General features: G+C 37.8%; 3 protein-coding genes across 4 annotated transcripts; 1 reads left to right on the plus strand and 2 right to left on the minus strand.

The window, feature by feature from the left end:
- Positions 1–369: 369 nt before the first annotated feature.
- On the minus strand, positions 370–9974 carry syt11b (synaptotagmin XIb). The gene is made up of 4 exons (XM_026284863.1): positions 9728–9974; positions 5065–5981; positions 3731–3851; positions 370–3302 (listed from the first exon to the last, which is right to left on the minus strand). The coding sequence occupies exons 1-4, from the start codon at positions 9759–9761 to the stop codon at positions 2992–2994; spliced, it is 1383 nt and encodes a 460-aa protein (XP_026140648.1). The 5' UTR covers positions 9762–9974; the 3' UTR covers positions 370–2991.
- Positions 9975–10411: 437 nt separating this feature from the next.
- LOC113116616 (mothers against decapentaplegic homolog 4-like) lies at positions 10412–22340 on the minus strand. Its single transcript, XM_026284860.1, has 12 exons — positions 22245–22340; positions 21383–21629; positions 18022–18196; positions 17869–17892; positions 17409–17600; positions 16943–17158; positions 16638–16742; positions 14531–14584; positions 14249–14432; positions 13994–14162; positions 13631–13769; positions 10412–12397 (listed from the first exon to the last, which is right to left on the minus strand). Exons 2-12 carry the CDS (start codon positions 21617–21619, stop codon positions 12186–12188), a joined length of 1707 nt encoding a protein of 568 aa, XP_026140645.1. The 5' UTR covers positions 21620–21629; positions 22245–22340; the 3' UTR covers positions 10412–12185.
- Positions 22341–23084: 744 nt separating this feature from the next.
- LOC113116862 (chromatin target of PRMT1 protein-like) lies at positions 23085–26244 on the plus strand. Of its 2 annotated transcripts, none has more exons than XM_026285183.1 (7): positions 23085–23184; positions 23448–23562; positions 23657–23807; positions 23903–24053; positions 24148–24255; positions 24859–24903; positions 25330–26244. In XM_026285183.1, exons 2-7 carry the CDS (start codon positions 23498–23500, stop codon positions 25518–25520), a joined length of 711 nt encoding a protein of 236 aa, XP_026140968.1. In that variant the 5' UTR covers positions 23085–23184; positions 23448–23497; the 3' UTR covers positions 25521–26244. The 2 variants fall into 2 exon arrangements, with proteins under 2 accessions (XP_026140968.1, XP_026140969.1); XM_026285184.1 differs by having other exon boundaries at positions 24160–24255; positions 25330–25557.
- Positions 26245–27413: the final 1169 nt, after the last annotated feature.

Below are 27413 nucleotides of genomic sequence, written 5' to 3' on the forward strand. Positions count from 1 at the left end.
CTTGCCATGAAGCTTCTGGACCAAAAGAGGATACTATTGTATTTCATTTTTTAGACAGACATGTCTGATAACGTTTAAATATCAGAATTGTTTACTATGAATAATCTCATCCGTAATATAAGAGCAAGACCAAAGAAACCCTCATGGTTAATTTAGTAATTGCAAAAATGTTTTACATTTTAATTGACGTCACTGCTCACACCGCAGATATTTGCTTTGGTTTAGCTTTAATACCATTCATCTACTAAGGCACTTTAATATTGGCATATTAAGATTTTCCAAAGGTTCTTTATTATGACCCGTGAGCACATTTTGAAAATATCCAAATAATTTAGACACTGGATTGAAAATATACTTGAGGAGAGAGAATTCAATTGTGTAACACGTTTATTTTGCACATTCAGTGGGTGTTAAAAACACTAACATACAAGTGTGTGTGTAACATTAGCAGAGATCTCACAGCATTTTGCAGTACAGTATATGTCATAGTCACAAGATTTGTTTTTAGTTTGCACTAATACAATAATTTGTCCTGCCAATTAATTTTTGAACACCAAAGTGATTGTATATAGGTCACATGATTTTTTTTATGTATAATTTTTTAATCTATTGTTTTTTTCTTCTCCTGTGTGTTGTTTGTCACATGGATTGAATCTTTTAATATCTTACCATTTTGTCATACCAGTGATCCCACACACAAATTATCTTCTATAAGAGAGACATTACTGGGTGGATAGGGTGAGCTTTTATACATGGAGTGTGGCTTAAGTATTTTAAAAGCTTAAATGGAAAGAAGCATTTTTCCATCCAGAATTACAGTTTAGAATCTTAACATCTCTATGATAGACAAACTATGTGCCGCACAACCAGCTGAGCACTAGAGGCTAATATGTGGAGAATTGATTAGAAATGTCTGGATATATGTATAGGAAGTGACATTTTGTGTTTAACAGATCTGCTATTGTCCTTGCTCTGCTGGGTCTCCTGAATCTTGGGCATATTTCCTATTTGGAAAGGAAATCTAAAATAATGTAAAGGTTTTGGTTCCAATTTACTTTATTAACAAAACACATTATATGTATTTTTAAACTACACAACCAGTAACTACATGTTGTCATATACTTCAAAATGAAGGTTCCAAAAGTGGGTTTTGCAGCAATGCAATATAAGAACCATTTTTGTGTCCCCAAAGAACCTTCAAGTGAACATTTATAAAAAGAAAAAAAATGTCTAAATGTAAAGATCATTTTAATAATCTAAAGAACATTTTTCCACCTTCCTGCAATTGAGGGTTCCATGGATGTTAAAGGTTCTTCATGGAACCATCAATGCCAATAAAGAACCATTATTTTTAGGAGTGTGTAATGTAGTTGTGTTGTGTATTCAAAACGTTAAAAAGAACTGACTCATTAGATTAATTTGTTCTGTAATCCTAGTATACTGGTTGTGCTAAATGATTTTTATTCTGTAGAAACTGCCTAATTAGAGTTGTTTTTGGGAGTCGCACTAAAATGCTGTATGTTTTTGATTCATTAAAAAGACCGGACTTATTATTTATTTGAGATTCATATTACACTGGTCACACTATATGGTCCGAATTTTTTTAATACAATGTTAGCAAAAATTGCACATGCAAGAATCGTTAATGGAGATAAACGTCATTTGTTTCCAGTATTTATTAAATTTTTTCCCCCAGATTGTTGGTCTGAAAATCTTAATTCTAACGCCATATGAAATACAGTATACGGTATGCCAGATTCAGACCTCAGGCTTGGTAAATGAACAGTGAGGAGCAACAATCAGAGATAAAGGCCCCAGCTATCGGCAGGCACACTGGCAAACCATGAGAGTGAAACTGAGGTGAAGGAGATATCTTCCCCCTTGACTTTATGAACTATAAATGATAAAACGCTATATATATCCTTCCATTTCCCAAACATCACACAAGAGGGCTCAGAACGACCCCGTAATACATCAGAGCTTTCCCGCTCCAAACTACGAACACACCTCTTTGTCTATCACTATATCACACAGGATTTAAAATGAAAGTGAATCCAATCCACATTAAAAAGGCAATCTGATGACATTGGGTAGTACAGTCTATGAAACACTGAGCCACTGTTTTATGTGAAGTAAAGCCGTGGTGTATGAAATTCATTCAGACAGTGACATTCAGAGTGCGTTTGTAGCATAGCAGTGCAGATGAAGTTGTTCAGGGCCAGATTTATTCAAAGTACATGATGAAATCATTGCACAAGCAATAAATCAGGCCCAAAGTGCTGCCAATAGGGTTATTGTTGTACAATCACATGACTCAACTTGTAGCTGTGGAGAAAGTGACACAGCGGGAATCTCCAAAACATCTCCAGCCAAAGCATAACAGAACAATTTATACTTCAGCGTAGATCTTACAACCTGTTTCACTTCAGTGCATTTCTCAGACAGTGGAGAATCAGTACATTTCAGAAGATGCTCGTCACAAGCTCCTTTAAAACAAACTCCCCCACAAACTCCCGGAAGTTTAATGTGGGCCAGCTTCGCAAATCCACACAATGTCCTGTTCTGGAGTGGAATATGGAGTGTCCAGACATGCGTTAAGATTTATTAGGACAGTTACAGAATCCCAAACCTCATAAATTCCTAACAGTCAATATGTTTTTTTTTATTATTTTGGTCTCGTTTATTATTTCTCATGTATGTTTGTGTTCAGGCGGTGTGTACGTGTGTATGTCTGTTTATATGCGAGCATCTGAGTGAGAAACTAAATGTGTACTTTAAAAAGATTCATTTCTGAAGCCCATCATCGCATTAACAAAGATGGCTTAAGTCTTTTTTTTTTTTTTTTTTTTTTTTACAAGTCCTCCTGATAATCAGTTACCTTCCATGTAGTGACGATAACATAAAGGCATCTTTTCCCAAAACTCTCTCTCTCGTTATTGTTTCCTGTGTGCCTGTGTTTGAGCGTGTGTGCGCAGAGATTGTGGTGAAGCTCTAATATTCGTTGAGCGTGTGCCACTTTGAGATTTGGCGCCGTGGGTTTTGGCAGACCTCCTGCCAGTGGGCTGCTCCCGAGGGGCAGGGGCTGTTTGCGCCGAGTACCAGGCGTCCCAAGGCCTGGTTTTTAGTAGTGCGGTCAAAGTCCATGACCAGGAACTCAATAGAGATGTCTGGGAGCAACTCAGCCGGCACGTCATAGATGAAGGATTCGTTAAAGACTGGATTGAGTGTGCATTTCTTCACATGCGTTTTCTTCTTCGCAATGCGCTTGTGGCCGTAGAACACATTCAACTTCACATACGGATCTGGGACACACAATGGGTCATTACATTAGATACTTAGGTGAGATATAAAAATTCTATTTTACAAAATATAGTAATTTACATAAATTGAATGTATTATAATTTTTTTATAATTTGTTAAATATTCACTGTGTTTATTTGACTGTCAAAAGTTTATTTTGTAGTGTCTGTTTTTATTTTTTTTTAAATATCAGTACTTTTAATTCAGAAATTTTATACAAGAGAAATAGCTCTGGTATAGCTTTGCAAACACAGGAAGAAATTACGTTTTAAATTGTTTTTCATAAAATACAGATTTACTTATTTTTTTTAGCAAATAAATCCAGCTTTGGTGAGCATAAGAGACTTCTTTAAAAACATTAAAAAAAACATACTGATCCCAAAACCTTTCAACAAGTGTTATAAAAAAAATATTATAAATGTACACTTACTTCCAGATAGGCCAGTGATGTCCAGTGTCGGAAGGTGTTTTGCTTTTAACACCACCACACTCAGTCTGTGAGAAACAGGTTGATAGGAAAGAGAGACCAGCAGCTCTCCATGGCTCACACACTGCAGGAATTCAAATACACAGACACAAAGGTTTAAAACATTATTCAACACTATTGAATAGACTTCTTTTGGCTTGAATCAAAATTACAGTACCCCTACATTACCCTAGGTTCACTAAGCACCTCAGTAGCACTGGAAGAACTGCCGCATTAGCAGGTAAGTGATAATGCGATAGCTCTTTAGCACATGAACTGATCAGATGTATTAAAAACAAGTACAAACTGAGTGAGCTGATGACTTGTTATAAACTTGTTTTCTGTTTATCTTCGCAGCTTAGGTTCTGTGGAGGCACGAGGAGGCTTTCATGTATGTGCCAACTGGATTGTCTACGCATCATCTAAACCCACTCAGAGAGCAGGAGGATAAGTGCATTTATCAATGACTACAAACTGCAGTAGGAGGATGAGACAGTGATGCACGGTGATTCAGTGCTGAGCTCATACAAGTGTCAGACTTATAAAAAGAACCCAGTTGAATCAGTTAAACAATGCCAGGGCAAACTGAAAGCAGGAAATAATTGTTAAATTTAGTGGCATTCTTCCTCCAAATCCTCATGGTTAGGGGAAGGCTAGGCCCCAGCCTTATACACGCTCCGCCTATCCGCAACATCTTATTTACATAATGACCAAAGCAATATACCAAGCACAGCGCAAATAGTTTAAGACATGCTTTTTTGACTTGACTTTTTACTGCTAATTCTTCATTGTGCGTCTTTAGTAAATCCTGACAGTACTTTTTTAATAGCAAAAGATGGTTTACGCTAGCGAAATGTATTTCATTTAACCCTAACCATACTAATAAGGAAAAAATACTTTAGATAAATATAACATTTGTTTCATTCATTATTTAAAATTGTAATTTGATTTAATATTTGCCAAAAATATAACATTTTATATTAAAAACAAGCAAGCTCAGCCCAGATTTAAAAAGTAACGCAAAAGTAATGCAACACATTACTTGTCATATAAGGTAACTAAGCAACATATTAAGTAACTTCTTTAGGGAATAACACAATCTTTTAGTGCATTACTTTTAAATAAACTTTTCCCAACACTGATTATAAATAAAAAAATTCTTACTTTTGGTTAACATTATTCTTTTTCATGCTGCATGTATATAATGCATTGCATTGTGCAATACAATATAGTCAAAATCTGTATTTGAACAATGTACTATGGTATAGACCGAGTTTTGGCTCAGTGCTCTTTCTCACCTGCATACTTCTCTTTGTGATCTGTTGCGTAATATGAACTTGGCCTGTACTCGGGTCCACACCTGCCAGTGGAACCATCGCCTCCCCGATCACATCGTCTCGTGAGAATCGGTCAAAGCTCAGCACCAGGAAGTGCAGAGTGAGATCCGACAGGGAGCTGTACGGCACGCCATAAAATGTGAAGGTCTCATCAAACACAGGTTCCAGAGTCTTCCTCAGGACCCGAGTCTTAACACGATGTTTCTTTTCGGGGAGAAGGGTCATCTTCACATAGGGGTCGGCACTGCCCGCATGGCCTTCTACGGCCGGTAACCCCCGAGCCTCCAGAATGGTGACCACCAAGGCCTTTTTAGGGAAGTTATAATCGATTGCGATGCTGAGGTCTCCTCGACTGGGCTCTTCTGCAGGGGTGAAGGGTGTAGCTGTGCTGGAAACTGTAGTACTGGAGGTCTGACTGCTGCTGGCAGAGCTGCTGTCCAGACAGGAGTAATCCGCATGCACAGGAAGTTCCCTCTCCAGCTTGGGAACCTCATGGCCACTTTCCCCAAGCCTCATTTGCATTTGTTTCTCTCCCAGCAGGCCGCTTTCTGCTGCCGAATCCATATCTACCAGCACCACTGGGCGGCCCTTGTTGCTTTGAGCCCCGTCGGTGGTCTGGGATCTGGCCTGGCGTGCCACTCGTATGATCCTCTTGCTGCTGGTAAGCGTGTCGGGGTAGATGCTCATTCCTTTCAGCATGTGAATAAACCTGTACGGTGGGTCTGTGAGGGGATCACTTTGTTCCGATTGGATTCCATGGAGCTTGTAGTTCGTCCTGTTGTAATGTTTCTGACAGCAAGTCCACACAAAGATTAATGCAATGATTGCAACGACCAACACACCGGCACCGATAAACCCCGCCAGCACTGGGGACATATCTAAAGAAAAAACAGAGACAGAAGAGTAAACTGACTGAAAAACAACTCAGTCACATCCATCTACATTCACCCACAGCATATTCATACCTGAAGATGTTCACAAGCTTAAATCGTAAAGAAAAAACAAGTCTTTCTTGTTAAAGCTTTTGGTTAAAGAATAAAAGCTCGGAACATGCAGACACTGACAAACTCACAGTAGACTCGCTCTATATCTACTTCTTGCCCACTCCACCCGCACATGCAGAGGAACACAGTCATCCCACACAGCGACGACTGCATCCGGTCTCACAGCAACACAGCTATGAAATATTGAAAATTCTTGCCTAAGTGTATTTACACTTGGTTCTGTGTAAAAGCTGTATCAGAGTGTTGGCCATTGTCAATGGGGTCTAAATGCATTCAATGGTGTGTTACATTAGCAACGTAAGAAGGTCAAAGTGACCTAACTTATGAGATCAGATGTTAGCTCAGCAGTTCTAGTGGCAATTTTGTGATGAAGACAAAGATTCAGAAAATAAGAGAAGGCAGCAAAAAATCTAATGCGTAGAGGAGTCTAGTCATCACAGCCCAGAAGGAACAGCATGATGGAGCTACAGCCAAAATGAACAGCGTGAGGCAGACAGAAAAAGATATTTGCCAGCGCTCCACCCAGTCTGTTGTTCTTTGCTCCATCACTCTCACCCAACCCCACCCAAAGACCCTCACCCCACTTGCTAGATGATGCAAGACTTGGCAGGCTCCGAAAAAACAGCTGCTCCAATTGCCTGCCTGGAAACATCCCATGGGGCATATACTGTACTCATATGAACCAAAAGCACATGGAAACAAAGAGGATTGACAACCAGCTCACGCACACGTGTACACAACTTTTGCTTACATTTTTAATCAATGTACCGACAGTACAAAAGCCTCTTACCTCTCAAAAACATCTCATTGACTAAATTCTAGGCAAATTCAGTATTTCTCCGGATATAAGTCAAAATAACATCCCTTTAGAGTCCTGACAGGTGTGTCTAGACTGTGAACATGGTAGAGTGATCAGACATCAAAAACCAGAGATACATCAGTCTAGGGTGTTGGTAGCTTAATGATGAACTCATTGCTAGTTAAAACACTGCAGGAAGAAGAAACCTGTGAGGGTTGCAAATAAAATGCCCTATCAATGTTATGCCCTTGAGGAAGACAATTAATAGACTGTAAGATCCTTCAGATGAAAAGAATGAATCTTTCTGAAGTTTCTGTCTGTGGTTGAGGACGATGAGTTAAAGGATGTGTGCTCTGACTTTCCCATAACAGAAAAAGGCAATACACAATACTGTCTACTGCGGTGTAATCAATTCAAGACATTAATTTACCAACCCTGACAGAAATTAGTACTGCCAGTTATTCCAGCACTGTGGTCTCAGTGTGCATATGTCATACCAGAATGATGCAGCAAAAACATTTAGAAAAACCTTCATCTTGTCCCATTTAAAGTCGTTATGTAATGAAAGTAGTGGCATATTTCTTCCATATCGTGATGTACATTCAAGTGAAACGGATTATCGAAGAGATAAAACTTGTAGGGTGGGACTTGGTTCAGTGCTTTGGATTTCGATTGGATGGAGGCAAATCTGAATCATGTTTGCAGTCAAATGTGAGAAAGCTGACTAAATGATTGGAAAAGTCGGGCAAAAATCAACAAAGAGAAGTCTGTCGTTTAACAGGAAGAGCTGTTTCCCAAAGCATTTTAATTCATTAATAATGAATCACAGATTAGCTGGTTGTATCTCAAACAAGATAAGATCCACCATTGTAAAAAAATATTGTCCTACACTCAATATTGTCCTACAGGATTCTAAACAAGGTCAAATAGCATAAATCCTATACGACTCTGCACATCATCCAAAGCACATGGTGCCTGCTCTTTGAATACATGTACAGCCCACAGTGAGAGTGGGCAAAGAAGCTGTGTCTGGAGAGTAAATGTCTCTCGGAGGCTCATGGCAGATGGAGGTGGGCACTGTGGTGCCAGCTGGTACTGGCCTCAGATCTGAGGACACTCCTTTCCGTCACATTATCCCCCACTCTCAGACACGACACAGTTATGCCTAAACATTAGCCCTAAAAATTAAACTTCTTTAAAAATAATGATTTTTGTATCAGTTTAGCAATTAAACTGAAACATATACTGTAAAACAGAGAACAACATACTCCGTTTTCAGCTTCTCTACTAAAACTGTCCTTCTCTACTAAAACTGTCCTTTTGTCTTAGTTCAGGTGTTGTGGAGAGGAAATCAGTTGTGTAATTCAGATTAAAAAAAAAATGTTTTTACACAACTCCCATTGTATTTTGTTGTATACCAGTTTTATTTATAAAAATAAAAAAACCTTATGCCACTCCCATCATTACCCCATCACTATACATCTGAAAGAGACGAGAAGACCCTCTTATGCTCAACACTTATACTGTCTGTTCACACTGAACACCACAAACACTCTAAACCACAGAGCTGGGGCACAGAGGGGCATTCAAGTAACCTTTAAAATAAGCAACAACAAAAAAGTTTTAAATAATATATGCTAAAACAACTGAAATATATATATGTATATTTCAGTTGTTTTAGCATATATTATTTAAAACTTTTTTTTGTTGCTTATTTTAAAGGTTTTTTTGGACAGTGAAAACTCTGGTTCTTCTTCAAAAAAGCAAAGCTGTTATTGAGAGTATTTGTGAGAGTATTTCTTAAAATATAATATATATTATATTTTAAGAAATACTCTCAATAACAGCTTTGCTTTTTTGAAGAAGAACCAGAGTTTTCACTGTCCAAAAAAAAACCATGGACATATAAAGGAATATAATTAGTAAAGTCTTAGGAAATTCTTTTTAAAATGAGGAATAGGCTATACATTTTTTGAGTTGTGTCAAACTCTAAAATATTATATTTGGGTAAATATTGTGGGTACAGAACAAAATACAACACTTTAAAAAACTCTGTCTTTAATACGTATACTGTAAATAATGAAAGACTGGAAAAAACATGGTGTCTCTAAATATTGCTGCAGAAAACAGGGGTCTTGGAGCCTAAGAGGTTGAGAACGACTTCCCTAAATGGCACCTGTCAAAAAATAGCCAAAGATTTAAAAAACAAAAATGTATTTTTGATGAAAATGTTTTTTTGACAAAATAAATAATAAGCTATGGGACATAAGGGTGTGTAAAAGAATGACATTTTCATTTGAGGTTAAACTGTTCCTATAAGAGGGTTTTTAAGCTAAATTATTGGAACAAGCACAGGAAACCTCATAAACCTGCATAATTGTGCTTTTGACCCAAACCTTATAGTTACTTAGATGGAGCCCTTGTAATAAATTCCCGTGTGACAACTAGCCCCTATAGTTTGGCAGGTGATTTTGAAGACATGGGTGGAGGCTGTAATCTCAGTGGTGCGTTATTAACAAACAAAGAGCCTTCGGGTCCAGCCCGGGATAGACATCACGTCATTCCTGCTCCCATCTCTCCATTTAAACACTTTTGCAACATGGCGACGTTCACAAACACTCACAATATAACGAATCACTGCATGAATGAACAACAGCCTATACTGATGGTGGTTGTAGTCTTGATTTAAGAAACTGACCAAGCGCTGTCCAAAATCTCACATCATAAACGAGCGCTATCTTAACCATGTCAAATGTATCCATAATGCGTAACATTCATATCTCAGGCGTATCGGGAAGGCTCAGGCCTGCGCTATACTCACCGTACGCCGCGCCTATTTCTGTGATCTCAGCCATTTTGCGGGTTGGGCGACTGCGATCCGGATAACAGCAGTGGAAAAAACTATAAATGTCGATGGTCCTTCGTTTAGCTGATATAATGTGGATGATTCATGGCTACATCTCCACGGTACGCGGTGTCCTAGTGTCCTCGGTCCAGGCTGCTGTCGGATGCTGCGCGCTGAAGGATGCACTGCGTCAGTCTGAACGAAGTACCGCCCACCAGCAGCGCGCATCTCATTGACAGCATCCCAACACCGTACACTCCTGTATTTTCCAGCAACTTCATATCCAACGAAAATTAATAAATTGCAACAATAACTCATGATCCTACTGAAAAAATATGTTTGTTTTTTTTTGGTAACAGCTACATCTACTTTGCATATAATATAATCACATAGTATTTTTTTTAAAAAAGATTACATGCAGTTATAAATGAGAAAACACATAGCCTATGTGGATATGAATACTTACCTATGCAAAAGGCATTATGTTAAATAAGCAAGAAGTCCAAAATTCTAATAGGCCTATTCATGATACAGTTTCAGGGTTTTCCATAATGGAGTTCATGAATGAAAAAACTGCAGGGGCTTCATGAATTGATGAATAATTATTAAAATCCTATTTTTTTTTAATTATAACAATTTATAAAATCAAAACAATCCAAATAAGTTACTAAAAGGGTTACATATTTTATTTGTTTACTTGCATGTCATGTGACCATTAACTGTTAACAGAAAACTGTAACCATGCAAACGTGTTCTTAAATAATTGAAATATTAACTTAAAATCTCAGCGGGTACTTCAAGTAAATATTTAAGGTCAAAGGGGTTCGGCTGAAAAAAAGTTGGGTAATTCCAAACCTATGGACCCATATCCCTTGAGGCCAGAAGGGTGATATACGTACCAAGAAAGTTGCTATTCTGTGATTGTTTTTATGTTATGCCAGATGCCATATATCTTCTATAGCGGACAAATGCTGCCTAATGAATTTAGGATATTAGTGTTTTTATTTTGTAGTGATTGTTTTATGTAAGCAATAAGGCACTCGAGTGCGTGCTGTATTTACAGTTACGGCTGAAGCAGCGTTGGATAAGGGTCCTGGAACCTACATCCTACAAAAATAAAAGGCATTTGGCAAAAATAATTTAGGAAACCCATCACTAGGAGGCGTCCTGCCTAACTCACTTTTATCATGAATATATATTCAGAATATAGCACATCCTCTCACAGAAACCTTGAATTAAATACAGTTTGTAAAAAAGCTAAAACTTCAGATGCAAAGCGGTATATGTGTGAATGCAATACTTGAAAAAAAAAAACACTAGGTGTCCAGAAATCAGTGTCAGGGCTTATAAAAATGCTTTTCTGCATGTATGAAGTGTCAGACTGTTTTAACACACAGCACTGTTTAATATCTCTTTCATGTATAGCCTAGCAGACAAAAATCCCACTGTTATCAAAACTTTTATCTCTGTATCACTGAATTGTAAACTATTATGGCATTCATAAGTTAAATGTCATTAAAACTGCAGATTCTTTGACCTCACTTCATTAAGTCTTTGGTCTCATTTCAAGATATTTCAGATAAAATATACTGCCTTGTAGAATACAGCACTTCTACTGTCCTGCCGTTTATAAATGCATTTATTCCCGGACATCCTGCCTGCACTCAGCACTCAGATCAGCTGACACTTTTAAGAACTATGATACATCAGATCGAGTCAGAGCTTTAACCCTCAGAGACCCAGAAGAACTGCAATGTTTGTTTAAAGCAATTAAATAATAACCAGTTACACACACACACACACACACTGCACTTTGCATACACTTTAATATGAATATTTATTACTTCTTAACCTTGCTGGTTGACTAGTTGATATATATTGTTTTCGAATTGTGATGTCAATTCAAAACTTTCATTTAGTGTTTTGAAAAATAGTGAAATTTCACAACCCTAAATGTTTTGGCAACATTTTGTTTTAAATTATACCTTTATTTAAATTTTGCCATAACAAAGCAGTCTTTATAACTACTGGCTTTCTACAGACATGTTAAAGGGTTAAAAATCTCATTAATATCTATTCCTGGGTCTCTGAGGATTAAGCATATTAATCGTGTTATCACATGAATCTTTCTCTCCCTTTTAACCAACTTTCTTTCACCTCTTCTGGACCTCCATTAGTGTGAACTCATCAGCAGGGCCTTTGGTCTGTGTTACCATGACAACCAGGTCAACAGTCCCAAGAGTGGACTAAACACTGGTCAGTTCAGAGGCACTTTGCTGGCCAAGGCTGTGGAAAGACAGTGTGTGTGAAGGCTTATGTGTGTATGTGGTACTATGAGTCACTGTTTGCCTGTGTAGGTGTGTGTATCTCTTTCTCTCTGTCTGTCGTCCTCCCTGTTTTTGTGACAGGTCTTGTCTATTTTGCAGTCTGTGGGTCAGTTGGCAGGTCCGGGGTCAGCGAGGGGCATGGTGTGCAGGACCTCGTCCAACAGCTGCAGGGCACGGTGTAGATGAACTTCCACCCAGCACGGTGTCTGTTTGATGGTCTGTCGAGGGTAGTCGGGTCCCCAGCCTTTTACAAAACTCAGCCGCAGGATACACAAACGTCTCAGGTCATCAACACCTATTCCAGCAGCCGCCGACAGACCTGTGAAAATGAATGAGGAAGAGTGTGTTGTGCATTACAGGAAACAAGTACAATTTTGAAATTTGAAATATGAAACCCGTAAAAACTTTAAAGTAAAAAATTCAACAATTAATCTCTATCTCTCTGTATCACCGTAGTACCATTTGGGAGAATATCTGCTGAACGCAAGCAGTTTACGCTCTTTTGTGTCAGCCGCAACAAAAGGATATATTTTCTACATGTATTTATGCTTTAATTTGAATGGAAACAGCGCATCAGTTCAGCGTAGCTGATAGAAGAGTGTAAGCTGGTTGCGTTCAGCAGATATTCTCCAAAATGGTACTACGGCGATGCGGAGAGATACAGAGGAGATTAATTGTTGAATAAATTTGTTATTTTTGTTTTCTTTGAATACAAAAAACTATTCACTTCGCTTCATAACGTTACAGTTGAACCACTGATGGCAGATGGACTATTCTGACAATGCTTTTCAAACCTTTCTGGACCATGGCAGTGCAATTTACAAGCCTCCCGGTTTTCATCCAAAATATCTTCAATTGTGTTCCGAAGACGAACAAACCTTTACGGGTTTGGAACAACATGGGGGTAAGTGATTAATGACAAAATTTGGAGAGGAGTATCCAAACTATGCCATTCAATTTCTATTTAATTAATAGAGGAGTATGAGTCTTTTAAATCATTTGTTAAAAGGACTACTTCAAAAGAGACAAGAGTTTGTGAATAGGACTAACCTGGTATGTTTTTGATTCACTAAAATGAACCAGTTCATAAAAGTAATTTGTTCATGAATCAAAATACACTGGTCATGCTGAAAGTTTTTATTCACTAAAAAGAACCAGTTCACAAAAGTACTTTTTTTATGAATCAAAATACACTGGTTGTGCTGTAAGTTTTTGATTCACTAAATATAAATAGTTTATAAGAATAATTTGGTCATGAATCAAACTACACTGGTCATGCCCTCCCTATATTATTGATTCTCTAAATGAACTGCATTGGCATTATTATGTTGTACACATGTTTTTCATCACATCACGTTCAATTCACACTATAAAATCTGGTAAATTACTTGTTTTACTGTGGGGATTTATATTCAGTGCACTGCAGTTTAGGAAAGACTGGCAACACAGAGTAAACAAAACAGTCTTGGGGTTTTAGGAAAAGTTAACAAGATTGTTCAAATAGTGATCACATTGAACTGGAAAATCTGTGTTTTTGGGACCAGCAACTCACTGATGGCTGGAGCGATTCCTCCAACACTGCCAGGCCCCGGGATGTTCCCAGCCACTGCTGCAGCCTGTGCAGCCGCTGCTGCCTGCGCAGTCGCTGCTTGCTGCTGCATCTGCCTGTGACACTGACGAAGATCAAACACCTAAGGGGAATAAACTGCTCTTAGTTCACAAACACTAACTGATCCAGATATTTTAGTCCTCGTCTACAACTTTATGCTTAACTTTACTGATTATGCTTGCTTTCTGGAACAATTTCATTAAGAGTTGTCTGGCCCAAAGTTGTTCCCCTGGTTTTGACGTCTGATTTAATTGCAAAGAAGAAATCAGTGCTAAAGAGTGATGTCATTACTCTTTCATCATGTACCTTAATGAGGGCTCCTGGGTAGATCTTGTGAACAGCATCCCCTGGTGCTCTCCCTGCCTCTCTGTCCAGGTAGTAACTTTGCACGAATACAGCATGGTCACTTAGGCAACGCATCCACACGTCCCCCTCTCCACGGCACTCCAGCTGAACACCTTTACCAATGTGAAGCCTGTTGGGCGGATGTCAGGTTTTCAAAAGCTTGAATCTCCAGCGATGGATGAAAGGGTATAAGAATTATGTTGAACGCACACTGACCGTGCCCTCTCGCTGGCATCAGTTCGGTGAACATTGCTGAGCTGACCCAAACAAAAGCGGTCCCCACCTGAGGGGTCCACATATCCATCCACTGTCACCACAGGACAGTTGGCCAGAACTTTAAACATCTCCCCGACCTGCACATCCATCTCGAAGTAAGAGATTGAGCACCAGAACTCTGGGCCTGCAGTGCACAAACAAATGACACAATAATTTAATACATAGTGTGGTTTATGTAAATGTGTTTGTGTGTGTATGTGTGTGTGTGTGTGTGTGTTGTACCTGGATGGTTAGAAACTGGTTGAGGGTATGAGGCTGGTGTGTGATGCTGAGACCCTAATAAAAGTATAAAAATAACATTAACACAATTAAAAACAAAATGATACAATGACGATAAAGATGAAAGTGAGATGCATAAATTCATTTCTATTATATAATACTATTTCTAGAATGACAACTCTCAGAAAATTTTAGCATTGTAATGGATATGACAGTGTTAACATATTTGGTCTCGGCGGAATAGATCTGCTATGCTGCTGCTGCTGGATTATTGCTGCTGTTGGTTATTCCTGTTGGTTATTGCTGAACTTGCTACTGCCAATGCATACAGCGATACGTTGCTGTGAGTATTTAAGACATACTGTTGCTGCACAAATATAGCATATAAAATAACCTGTAGCAGATCTATACAGGTGGAGCTGGGGAAGATGGAGGCTTCTTAAGGAATTTTGAAAACCTGCTGCAAAGTGCTCAAGTGGATGCTAACCAGCCATTTAAATGTAAAGCAGCAAGCTCATTGGCTGCGTGTGCAACATTAACCAATCAGCTTGTGCCAAGTCGTTTAATGCTGTAAACATCATTAGTTACGATAAGTACCCATCAGTCTGCACTATTTAGAGTTTCATGAAAGAACTAGGCATTTATATCATTACATAGAGAACCATCATTGTACATAATCATTATGATGACAAAAATCTCTGTCACAATTAGAACATGCATTACATTTCATGAAACATTTTTGAAACAAGTGTTTTTTTTCTCTAAGAAATCAAATTCAGCTTTGCCATCAGATTAATAAATTCCATTTTAAAATAGACAAAAAAATTCAAGATTGATAGCGATTACTATAAATTGTAAATATTTCACTATATTAATGTTTTACAGTTTTTTTTTATTTTAAAAAATGCAGTCTTTGTGAACATAAGTTATTTCTTTCATAAAATATTTTTCAAATCATACTTAAATTTTTTTGAAGAACAATATATATATCCTGTCCTGTCTAGTCATGTGATTCCCTTACCCCCATGTTATCCTGGGCTGCGTTCAGCCCCGACAAAACGTTGCACAACGTTTTTTAAACAGAAACGGTGATGCGTTGAACACACTGTTCTGATGACGCAAGAGTTGCAACTATGGCAGCTGAGAAGGCCATTCTTTGGTTTCTTTGTGAAGAATTTTCGGAGCCATCTATTTAGCCTCACATACTGACTTTATTTGTGGTTCATACGGTTTTAATACCCTGTATTTTCTTTCTCATTTTTAGGGAAAGCACTTAATTACCATTGTTTATTTATATACCAAATTTCATACACTTGCAATGAAGCTAAAAATATAAACAACTACGTCATTATGTTGATATCCTATATTTTTACAATAAAACTTACGACAAACATGTCTTCTAATATCCTCAGTTGTTGCGTATACCGAGCTGCAACGAACACATTTGTACATTATTTTCCTTGAAGCCATTGTGCGAGTTCACTTTAATACCGCATGCTTTATATACATGTTGCTGCTGATTGGACTGCAGTTCTGACATGCCCACCAAACAAGAGAAAACGCATCTCAAACTCCGTTGCACACCGGTGCATGCCGTTTCCAGGAAACATGACGTTCAACCCGGAAAGCGTAGCAAAACGTTGCGCACCGTTTTGAACTTGAACATGCCCCTGCTATTGGTTCTTTGGTTCATGTGTCCTGTCTACCATTGGTTGTGTTAGTCATGTGTCCTGTCTCTCATTGGTTGGTTCTTGTCATGTGACCCATGTTGTTTGATATACATAGCTCTCATTTTGCCATTGACTCCTGTTGAGTATTGATGTTGTAACCAGCTGTTGGTGAGTCAAGTCTGTTTGTGCCAAGCCAAGCCAAGTCAAGTCAAGTCAAGTCAAGTCAAGTCTCTGTGTGGATTATGTTAGTATTTTGGATTACTTTTGAAATAAAGCTGCACTTAAGTTCTTAAACTAGCCTTCAGTGGACTGCTTGTTACAATATATTATATATATATATTATGCATTAATATATTTTACTTGAGATTATAAAATTATTTTATGATTATTATCTATATTTTACAGAAATGTGTTGACATGAAACATGTAAGTGTACATACAGAAGTGGCTAGTGTGAGGGGAAGGGGTTTGCTGATGACTCCGTCCATTCTGCTGTGGTCCAGCAGGAGTATAGGAGGCTGTGCTGGTCCCTGTCCAGGTTGTTGCTGATATGTAAAAAAAAAAACACATTTAATATGACTTAAACTGATTTCATATATCGGTCTTTCACTGATAATGTCATACAGATGAACTGCCTTACAAACATATACAACTTGTAAAGTCTTCAACAAGATCAATGGTATAGAATTCAACAAGGTCAATTGTCAATCAATGACCCCTATGTGATTTATTAAAAAGGACTCACTGTGGTAAGTTCCCTGTGTCTGCGTGTGCTTTGAGGTGCTGTATTCACTTTGGCTAACAGAGGGCTGTTGGGAAGAAGGCTGGCTGTGTGTGGGTGCGTGACTGTGTGTTGGGGTGGAAGGTGGAGAGCTGGAGGTCAAGGCCCGTCCCGCTGGGGATGCGATCTGTAATAGTCCCTCAGGATGTTCCGCCTGCATTGACAACCTGGATGCACTTGCTTTAGAGAGAGAACGAGATCGATAATGTTTTACTGTCTCAATATAAAAAATAATTAAAATCATGTAATAAAAATGACTGAATAAAGAAAATCTTATTAAATATCCCCTTTAATGCAATTAGATTTGTTTTTAGTTCAAATCATTCAATTGCACTGAAACATAGTTACTACATTCATTTTTATGATTACACTGCCAACACCGCTTTGCAACAAAACCTCTATGTACTTTGTACTGCATTGCTGTACTTACAGGATGGAGAGAGGGGCAGGCTGGGGTAGAGAGTGACCGAGGAAGTGGTCCGCTGGGGCGGCTCTGGGGACATCAGTCTCAGCGGCTGTGGGCTGTAGTGATCTGGAGGATGATGGTCTCGCTGTAAGGTCATACTCGACGGACCCTCCATCTGGATGCAGTCATGTATGTGCTCTTCTTTTATCAGCCTGCCTAAGGGATGAGAACGAGTGTCAAAACATCTTTGAGCTCCTCTCCAAACTCCTGTCCCTGTTTGTCTCTTTCACTGCAAGGCAAGTCCTTGCATGTCTTGATCTGACACATTTTCTGGCTGTCTCTGTCTGATTAAAGGCTGGCTGCCAGCAGCGCAGCAATCAGGGCCATCATCAATTAGCCCGGATGAATGCTTGAGATATTTTCACATGTGAAGAAGAAATACAAGTGCTAATGTCCTCCACTATTTACTCAGAACTCCACTCACCTGTGTTTGGTAAACTGAATCCAACTGAGAAGAAAGAAAAAATATAGAGTGAAACATTCATTGCATGTTATTTATCAAAATATTTCCTTGTGGTAAAAGTGGTGAAAAATGTTTAGTTAGTTTCATAGTTCGTGCGTTTAGTAAGATACGCACCAATCCCAGGGGACACCACGCGCTCATAGTGGTAGGGGTTCACACACACGTTATCGTACTTCAGATCGAATGCATACTGACAGAACTTGACATGCTTGAGTTCATTCTTGTGAAGGTCCGGCCATCGCCACAGACGAGCGTATATGACATGAGGGAAACCTTTCCGCCCAGCCACCTGAGGAGTAATCACAGCATTACTATGTAGTGACATTATTATGTATTCTTAATTAAAGACCGTTAAAATCACAGCTTTATGTGGTTGTTAACTGTATCTGAGACTTGCATGTTCTTACATTTAGTTACATGCAATTGAGTTATGAACACTCAGCAAAGAAAGACCTGCTGATTTTCTACCTACTGACTTCTCTATATTCTGTTGAAATTTTTGTTCATCATTTTGATCTCCTATCTATTAAGTGTTATTATTACTACACTGACCCCAGCATTTTCTGGAGTGCATGCACTGATAATCGCTTATCCTCGGTATCATATTCATTCTCAACCATGTCCTGAGTCCTAACACCATTCCAAAGAACTATTCTCTGAGAGAAAAATTATTTTGATGACTTTGGCTCACGAGAAAGACATAACTAATGGCTTAGAAATAGATGAGCTTGTTACAGTTTTTGCCAAACGAAATAGTAGACTGATGCTGTAATGTGTTGTAAAAACACAACTGGAAAATGTTACAATCATTTTCTCTCATCTCTGTTTAATATACCTTAAATATAAAACCAATGTGAAAGTTAGGGCTCAAAATAATAGTTACTATTAATGTCATTATTTATTCAGATGTGAATTAGCTAAAATGTTCTTTATGCCTTTACCGTTTAAAAGTTTTGGGTGAGTCCCTTATACGCAAAAAAAAAAAAAAACAGCTCAATAAAACTCAATTAAAACAGTAATACTAAGAAATATTCTTACAATTTAAAATAACTGTTTTCTAATTTAATAATCTGTTATTGTAATGATCCCTGTGATGGAAAAGCTGAATTGTCAGCAGCAACTGCTCTAGACATCAGAAATCAGTCTAATATGCTGATTTGGTGCTCAAGATACATTCATACATTTTGTATGTATAGAAAATAAAAATAAAAATGTAAGATGTTTTTTTTTTCTTTATTTTCACTTTTTGTCAATTTATTGCATCACTCTAACTGTACTAAAATCTTACTACCCCAAAACTTCTGCATTGTGGTCTATATTTGTACACATTTTTCCAGTTCTATTTAGTTTTATTTCTAGTTTTAAATAAAATATGTTTTAGAGATAAGTTAACATATTAATTATATTGTATTATATATTTAGATAACATCAGATAAGATCATTTGAGGACATTTTTGTTGTATCTAAACAAGGCAAGCTATACATCTAAATTTTGATTCTAAGGATTTAAAGAGCTTTTGATACTACTTCACAATTCATTCATATTCAATATTAACTAGACAAAGAGTTAAGAATGGTCTAACTTTTGGATGGATGGACAGGTCTGAAGTCAGGGATGCTCTATCAGAAAAGATCACAGAAGATAAAAAGTACAGAGAAACATCTGACTCTGGTGTCAGAACATCTTCTCTTAATCATGTGTGAGTGGCAACATTGTGACCTCATTTGTTATTGGAATGACTTACAATTCTCCACCCAGGAGACTGACCTTCCTGAGCCAGTCAAAGCGGAGACAGTCGGCGTACAGTCAGAGACAGAGCTGGTCCACTGCCAAACCCATTACGTTTTACAAACTCACACAAAGACAGATCACCATATTAAACTCTCAGAACTCTCTCAATTTCATAAACACTGCATTTCTCCACTAATAAACCCTAATAGCTGTGCTTGACATGAAAAGTTCAGCTCAACTCCATACTGATGCACACATGCATTTAGAACTGGTTGCATAAATGTCCTACTTGAACACATTGCACTCATGCTTCAAATACTGACGTCTCGCTCCCACATACACAGACTGAGAGACAGACAGGCTTAAGCTTGGCCCCGCCCCTTTCCTGTGTTTCAGACAAAACAACCCTTCCTTGCCCTCCACCCGCCTCTCTCCCCGTCTACAGCTGGGGGAAGGGAAAACTCTCTGTCTCGCTCTCCACGGGCCTCTCTTCTCTCTCAAATCATGAAATTACTATTTTGAGAGAAAAGATTCCACGTTAACATCACTCACACCTCGATTCTCCTCCTCGGATGGTTATAAATGCAGCAGAGGTGAAAGTCTGCCAGACTTTTGGTCTTTAAATGTGAAAACTGATCACATAACAAAATGTCACAGTTTATTAAAAAAAACATTACGATATGATGGGGCTGTTTATTTGTTGGTAAAAGTGTTCATGCAGGCTTTTTTGGTTGACTGGCTCTTAAAGTGAATCTAGTTCAGTTAATTATGTTCTTGAAAATTCATTATAATGTAGATGACACAAGTGAAGTCACGTCTGTCATGGAAGCAGCGTGGAACCTTCTAGGAAAAAATTGCAGTGTCTTTTTCTGTATTTTGACATGTAATTAACGCTGACATGCGGGAGCTTTATTTGATATTGTTTATGTTCAGATTTCATTTGAAGTGGAGAACTGGCCACATATCCTGTTTACACAATGTCAGTCACATTCAGAGAAATAATTAACATTGAAAAATTATTGCTCTTTTCCATAATAACAGACTATTTATGTGTAAGATGATACCTACAGTCTGGTATACAATCCATTACCCTGCTGAAATACCCTGAAGCATTGCTTAGCATTCAAGTTTCAGTGTTAATTCACTATTAGAGCATTCATATATATTTTTTTATATCTATATAGTTTAAATTAATTTTATTTCCACTTTAACCATTTTAGTACTTCAATCTACTGCTCTAATTTCACTCTGTTACTCTAACTTATTTCAGTTAATTAAGACAACATTTATAAGTTTGTATTTTTTTATTTTTAAAGTGTTTTATTTCATATTTTTATTTAATCCTTAGTTAACAATTTTAAAAGTAGTGTAAGTTTTAGTTCAAAATGATAACACTGGCTCGTATGTGACTTGTTTTTAATGCTGGGATGCTTGTCTCCTTATCAGACTTCTTAACTAGATTAAATTGCTTCCTTGGTCAACCAGCATCATCAAAAGTCACTGACCAGTTGTGGTTGAATCCTGTTAACAGTTAAGTTTCACATGGATATGTTGGTTGACCAGACAGACCAGCTCCATTCCAGCTGAATTGACATAGCTAACTAGATTTCAACAGGGTAGACGTTTGTTTAGCATGGTCTTACATACTGTGAACTGTTACTCCAGATTACACGTTGTCTGATTTTGATTAAGTATGATTAATACATGTCAAAAACAGATGGTGTGGGCCAGTAGTGCTCTGACCTGTAAACGTCCGTCCAGCGTTCTTTGTATGGTGACACACTTGCTTGGATGAACTCCATTTGTGGTGATAGCAGTGATGAGGGAGTCGAGCTCGTCTCTTTTTTCTTTGAGTTTCTTCACCAGGCTTTCGATGGCACGTTTGGCGAAGGTCTCATTCTCTCCTCCCTGACGGTGGCACATCAGGCTGTGAACGATGCTTAAACATGCATCACTGCTGTTGGGCGCATTCACAGACATTCTGCTCCCACTAATTAAGAAGAGACGCAAAGACAAAATGGTACATGAATGTGGCCTGGGCACTTCAGCAACACTTAAAAATGTATGAATGTCATGGCACTGGATATAAAGCAAATCATGTGGGAAATGTTTAAAAGAAAATGAAAGAACAAGCACAGTTTTCACTCGAAACATTTCACAAAAAGTTGATTTTCAAACTTTTCAAGTGTGGTAACATTGTCCACAAACTTTTGGGCAACTATATAGTCTTCAAAGCAATAAAAAAACTGGGCATTCAGACTAGCATTGCTGCACAGGTGATATAGAAAATAGGTTTTAATTTCATTTTTAACAGGCAGATACACAAAAACAGAACAACGTTTAAGTATAAAAATACAGACTCCAATTCAATGTAACTATTCTTATTACTAAACAAATAAATTGATATGATATATCAAATAACTGACAGGTCCATCACTCTCAACTTATGTGGTAAACGCCGAACAGTTACTTCCTGACTCAGACACGTATTTATTCGGTTTCACTTTTTCTGAGACCGTATATAGTTACTGACACAACTATTAGTTACTAAATACATAAAACACAAACAACAAATCCACGTAAGTCAATATAAAGGACTACTTACAATGCAGTTAGGTGTCACGTGCGTACTCTTCTGTGTATGTCTGCGCACGTCTGACTCGCTCGCGGTACTTGCTCGAGAGAGAGAGAGAGAGAGAGAGAGAGAGAGAGAGAGAGAGAGAGAGAGAGAGAGAGAGAGAGAGAGGTAACTCCCCTGGCGACGCAAATGTAGAGTTAAAATAAAGCGCAGTACAACTAAAATCTGAAACGGAGACAAAGACCAACGGCCACAATTAAATAATGTAATGTAATGTAAGGCAATCTAAAACAAACATAAAAAATAGTAATAAGCAATAAATCGGTTCGCAAAAAATAAAATAAAAATTACAACTTTTCAAAGGAACATTGTGGTCGCTGCTCGAAATCCTTTTAAAGTTCTGTAGTGAAGTAAGTACCAAGATCTAACCCCGCTCAAAAACCAGGCTGATTTACCCGGTTGGCCAGCTGACTTGTTTGGTAAAACATCTTAAATTGAATTTAGGATTATTCAAATCCATTTAGATTTCATTTTATGCATGAATAATAATACTATGGATCAATAAGAAACCATTAACTGTGTCTTTTTGAATTTGATTGATGAAAACTTTATGAACCTTTTTTTTTTTACAGTACAATTGTGAATTAAATATGATACACAACAGATAAAAGTTTCTCTCAAGGCTTAAACATCTAACATAACTCCAATAGTGAATTTAAAAAAAATAAAACTTTATGCAAAAATATTATCCATATCACATTTTAATAATTAATTTAAAAATAGAATAAAAGAAATGCTATTCTTTGAGGCGGATTGTAGTGTCTATGTGCTCTATGTCCAGTAGAGGGCGGTAAATATTCAGTGAGGGTGAACCTCTAACTGTGACTGTCCCAAACTCTACACACCTGGGCACAAAACATCCGACTTCACGTTGTGCTGTTCGCCTGCATTGATGCTAACTTGAATGGTGGGAAATCAATAAACGCGGCTTTATAGTCTAATCTTTATAGTCTAAATATGAACGTATGCGACTTTGTGTTAAATTTTGCACGTTCAAATGTTTACTAAGTTTTGTTCCTTGCAAGATTCAAGATCTAAAATGCTAATTCAGCAAATCGGTTGACTGCTGAATTAGCCAAGACCCAGACATACACTTAGAATTAGGACTGTAGGGTAAAGTAATTTGTCAACACTAGTTTCACTTCTGATTCTGCTTTTTTTTTTTTTTAGCATATGTTTGTCTGAAAGTCTGACTTGTACACAGCAAGCTGGATGCAAAAATGAATCCTCAGGATTCCCAAAAGATCATCCTGAACAGCACATGCACCGTCTCTCTGCATGACCGGTGAGAATTAATCTTGCAGTCCTGCTTTTATCGAAATGTAGTTCAGAGATACATTTGTTTCCACTGTAATGTGTTGTGATTTTCCTCCCTGAAGCTTCACCGGTTTGCTGAAGCATCAGTCGGCAGATGTGATGGACATCACAGCCGCAGTGAACCAGCAGACTGCAGCCTCTCTGAAGAACCAGTGTCTGGCTCTGGAGATGGCCAACAGACCTTCTGTGCTGGCCGCCCTTCATAACACATCTGTCAGGCACATTCTGTTTGACGAAATACAGAACTCTCAGAGCTGATGTTCTCTGATAGTAGACTAAATAGTTTCTGTGACTCTTCCTCTCTGCAGAATATAAATAATCAACTGTGCAGAGTGAGCGTGAAGGCGAGACTAGGCTGTCCCATGGGGAGAGGGGGCATGATGGAATTGCGGGGGCAAAAGAGGGGAAGAGGGGGCAGTGGCAGAAGAGGACTGGTCAAAGGATTTTCTACAAGGAGAAGTGAGTGAGAGAGTAGATGAGATAAACATCAGCATTACATTATATCGCATGCATGAGTTTTGGGGTACAGGCATAAGATGTCAGCAAGGGTTAGTCTCCTCTCTAGGTGATCAGAAGGGGTGGAGCCAGCTACAGCATGGAGGAATTGTGAATTGGACTGGACCAGTGAGAAACAGAGGGGGAGGAGCCATTATAAAGACAGGTGAGAACATAGAGGTCTGTCATACCTGTCCCAACAACCACACTTAACAGTATTTGCACTTGACCACTTGTTTACTTGCATGACAAGTGTTCAAGTGGCCATGAAGAGTGAATACTGCAAGTGTGCAAAGAATACTTTTTAAAATATTCTTTCTTCTAAATGTCCATTCATTAGTCACTATGTAACAGATGACAGTTAAATTGTGGTGCTTCTAAATAAGAGATAAAAGCAGTTGCAGACATTTTTACAAAATACAACTACTCATTTCTGTATCAATAAAACGTGCAACACTTTACTAATTAAGTCTAATTCTAGTGAAAATCGAATCAATTTAACTTACACAAGTTTTTCTTGATTTCTCTCAAATGTGGGGGTGCATGAGTTCAATGCTTGGCCCCAGACATATGCAACTTGAATGCTGACATCTTTGCATCTCTAAAACATTGGTTATTAATAATTACTTTTATGCCGAACAAAAATAACACCATCAAAACCCCATTGCTCCATTGTGCACTGAAAATGTTATATTTAAGACCAAAATTATTTGGGGATTTTGTTCCAATTTAACCTTAGCAACTCTTTCCTAATGTCTGGATTCTTCAGAAGGAAATGCAGAGCGGCAGGTGCCACATCCAGGAACAGCACAAGGTTTGGCAAACTTTCCCATCTTACTAGTTCTTCTGTTGATTAGATTATAGAAGTTATTATCCAGCATATTTAACTGCTTTGTAACTGGGAAAGTTTCTGATCAGCTGTTGCTGATATGTAAATCTGATTGCAGTAACTTACCTGGTTATGGAAACACTTAAAAAAATGGGCTTTGTTCCATTTCTTTTCAAATGCAGATAAACTGATTTCTTGATTATTATTTTTTACTCTGCTCAGCAGCTCTGAGCACTAAAAAACTGGCAAATGTTTCTCTCAAAAATACATTTTTTTATTAATATTGTAAGAATGTCATGCAGATTTGTCACCTCATTGAAGTGATGCGATTGGATTCAGTGCATGCAAATGTTTGCAGTCATAACCATCACTCTGTTTTAACTATGAAATAACTCTGGTTTATCTGCACAGGGGCCGGCCGTTTTACGTCTGTCAGTAGGGCACATTCAAGGTGCAGCCGAGCCAGATTCAGCAGCCCCCAGATTGCTTCTCGGGAGCAGTTGGATAAACAACTGGATGAGTACATGTCCATGACCAAGAGTCATATGGATGCAGAGCTGGATGCATATATGGCTGAGGTGGATTTGGGTGACAGTGTGTGATTGAGCTCCACCTCATATTCCTTAGTTCAACTCTTAAGTAATGGAGCATGTAGTCTGACTTGCAGTTAGACTGCTCTGTTACAGAGCTATTTGTCCTTATTGATTGACTCCAGCAGACTTGAACTAATTGTATATAATTGCCGCGTCCCTCAGAGCTCTGCTCCTTAGGAACCTCTGACTTCCAGTTTGTTACACTAATTGAACAATAATAATTTTTCCGGCAGTCTTAATGAACAAGAAGTCTTTGAAAGCTTTCAGAAGGCTTTGGCTGCTTTCTAGGAAAACTCTTTTTAGTAGTCCAGCATGATGTTGTTTCTGAGAAAACCGTTTCACTTTCTTTGATAAATCAGTTCCATTGAATACTCGTATTGAATGAACATGAGTCACCCCTCAGTTAAAAGTTTACTAGTTAATCTGTTTGTAAGCTGTTTGCAATTAGAAACAGATATGTTTAACAGCCAATATGACATCCTTTTCCTCGTGTTTTGCTTGTAAATTGTGTCAAGAATCATATTAGACCAATAATAATTCAGACATATTTAAGTTATAACTTAAGAGCTACTTCATGCGTCAGCCATCTTTTTTTTTTCACAACAGGGTTTTGTATCATTCGGATTTGATTAAAAAAAAAAAAAAGTTAAGTTGATGTGGAACTGTTTTAACACACATCCTTGTGGTGATAGTTGGGTTTCCTATTCTTTAATAAAATGTTTGTTAATTCCTATCTTTGTCTTTGGCTTCGTTTTCCCTTTATTTTTGCTTTATTTTATGTGCACTGGTGAAAAAAAAGAAAGGACAAATATAAACCCTTCACTTGGACGTCTGTGTTTATAACACAATTTTTCTAGTTCTATCACAGTCATGTATGAGCCAATGGTGATTATTTTGAAAATCCCATTCCAAAGGCTAGTCAAATCAAAACACATCTACTAGAATTGCTAACATAAAACTATTTATTTGTAGTATTTTGTTCCTGCCATGTGCAGCTGAGTAATGATGGACCATTGGAGGACCGCAAAATTGTTTGTGCAATCTCCTGTTGCTGTGGAAACAACTGAGTTGGCTTCTCTTTAGAAATCCATTTTCACCAAAACTGTGTCCTTTCATGCTGTCATTTTGTAGATCAGTGCTTTTATATAAGAGAACCCGGGGAAAGATGTATTTGGGCGTGCTTCAGTTGGATCATGTTTATCCTTTTCCCCGTAGTGTGTGGTATTCTGGATTATAGAAGCATCAGATGACTCAACCACTGAATCTCTCTGCACTCGAACCAGCATCCAGGGTTTCTGTCTGTGTCACAGGAGGATGAGGGTGTTCTTAGCACTTCAACAACTTCACACAGGTCCAGCTAAACAGCAGCACGTTTATTTACTCTGATGGAAATATAGTGGTGGAAAAGAAACCAGTTTCTTTCCAGTTTTGTTCTTGCCAGAAAATGTGAAATGTGTCAATACACAAACTTTTATTGCATTAAAAATGTTAAAATGTAATTGGCAAAGCAAATGTTTAGCTGCCATTACTCCAGTCTTCAGTTAAAAATATTTTTTTCACAAATTATTGTAATATGCTGATTTGCTGCTTGAGAAACATTTATCAATATCAAACAGTTGGAGAATTCAGTTCAGTAGTTGAAAACTGCTTCATGATACTTTTTTTCAGGATGCTTTGATGAATTGTAAGAAAGTAAGTTTGTTTAAACCAAACGTTTGAATAGTAGTAGATTATGGTTTCCACAAAAAAAAAAAAAAAAAAAAAAATTACAGCTGATTTTAGCAATGATGGTGATAAGAAGGAATGTTTAAATGTAATTATTTCTGAAGGATCATGTGACACCAACAAATGAAGTTTGAATTAGTTTTGTTGTTTTTATTGTTATTAGGAAATACAGAACAC

The sequence above is a fragment of the Carassius auratus genome, chromosome 16 (assembly GCF_003368295.1).
Source record: "Carassius auratus strain Wakin chromosome 16, ASM336829v1, whole genome shotgun sequence".
Taxonomy (NCBI): domain Eukaryota; kingdom Metazoa; phylum Chordata; class Actinopteri; order Cypriniformes; family Cyprinidae; genus Carassius; species Carassius auratus.

What these genes read in the sequence shown, in the direction of transcription:
- syt11b (XM_026284863.1), bottom strand. Translation starts at nt 9,761, where the DNA reads ATGGCTGAGATCACAGAAATAGGCGCGGCGTACG. An exon ending in AGAAATAGGCGCGGCGTACG is followed by an intron (nt 5,982 to 9,727) that starts GTGAGTATAGCG and finishes TTTTTTCTTTAG; the next exon opens with ATATGTCCCCAGTGCTGGCG. An exon ending in CATCACTGGCCTATCTGGAA is followed by an intron (nt 3,303 to 3,730) that starts GTAAGTGTACAT and finishes TGTGTGTCCCAG; the next exon opens with ATCCGTATGTGAAGTTGAAT.
- LOC113116616 (XM_026284860.1), bottom strand. Translation starts at nt 21,619, where the DNA reads ATGTCTGTGAATGCGCCCAACAGCAGTGATGCATGTTTAAGCATCGTT. An exon ending in ATTCAGTTTACCAAACACAG is followed by an intron (nt 17,601 to 17,868) that starts GTGAGTGGAGTT and finishes CTCATCCCTTAG; the next exon opens with GCAGGCTGATAAAAGAAGAG. An exon ending in AGGAATCGCTCCAGCCATCA is followed by an intron (nt 12,398 to 13,630) that starts GTGAGTTGCTGG and finishes TCATTTTCACAG; the next exon opens with GTCTGTCGGCGGCTGCTGGA.
- LOC113116862 (XM_026285183.1), top strand. Translation starts at nt 23,498, where the DNA reads ATGAATCCTCAGGATTCCCAAAAGATCATCCTGAACAGCACATGCACC. An exon ending in CCGCCCTTCATAACACATCT is followed by an intron (nt 23,808 to 23,902) that starts GTCAGGCACATT and finishes TCCTCTCTGCAG; the next exon opens with AATATAAATAATCAACTGTG. An exon ending in AGGAGCCATTATAAAGACAG is followed by an intron (nt 24,256 to 24,858) that starts GTGAGAACATAG and finishes TGGATTCTTCAG; the next exon opens with AAGGAAATGCAGAGCGGCAG.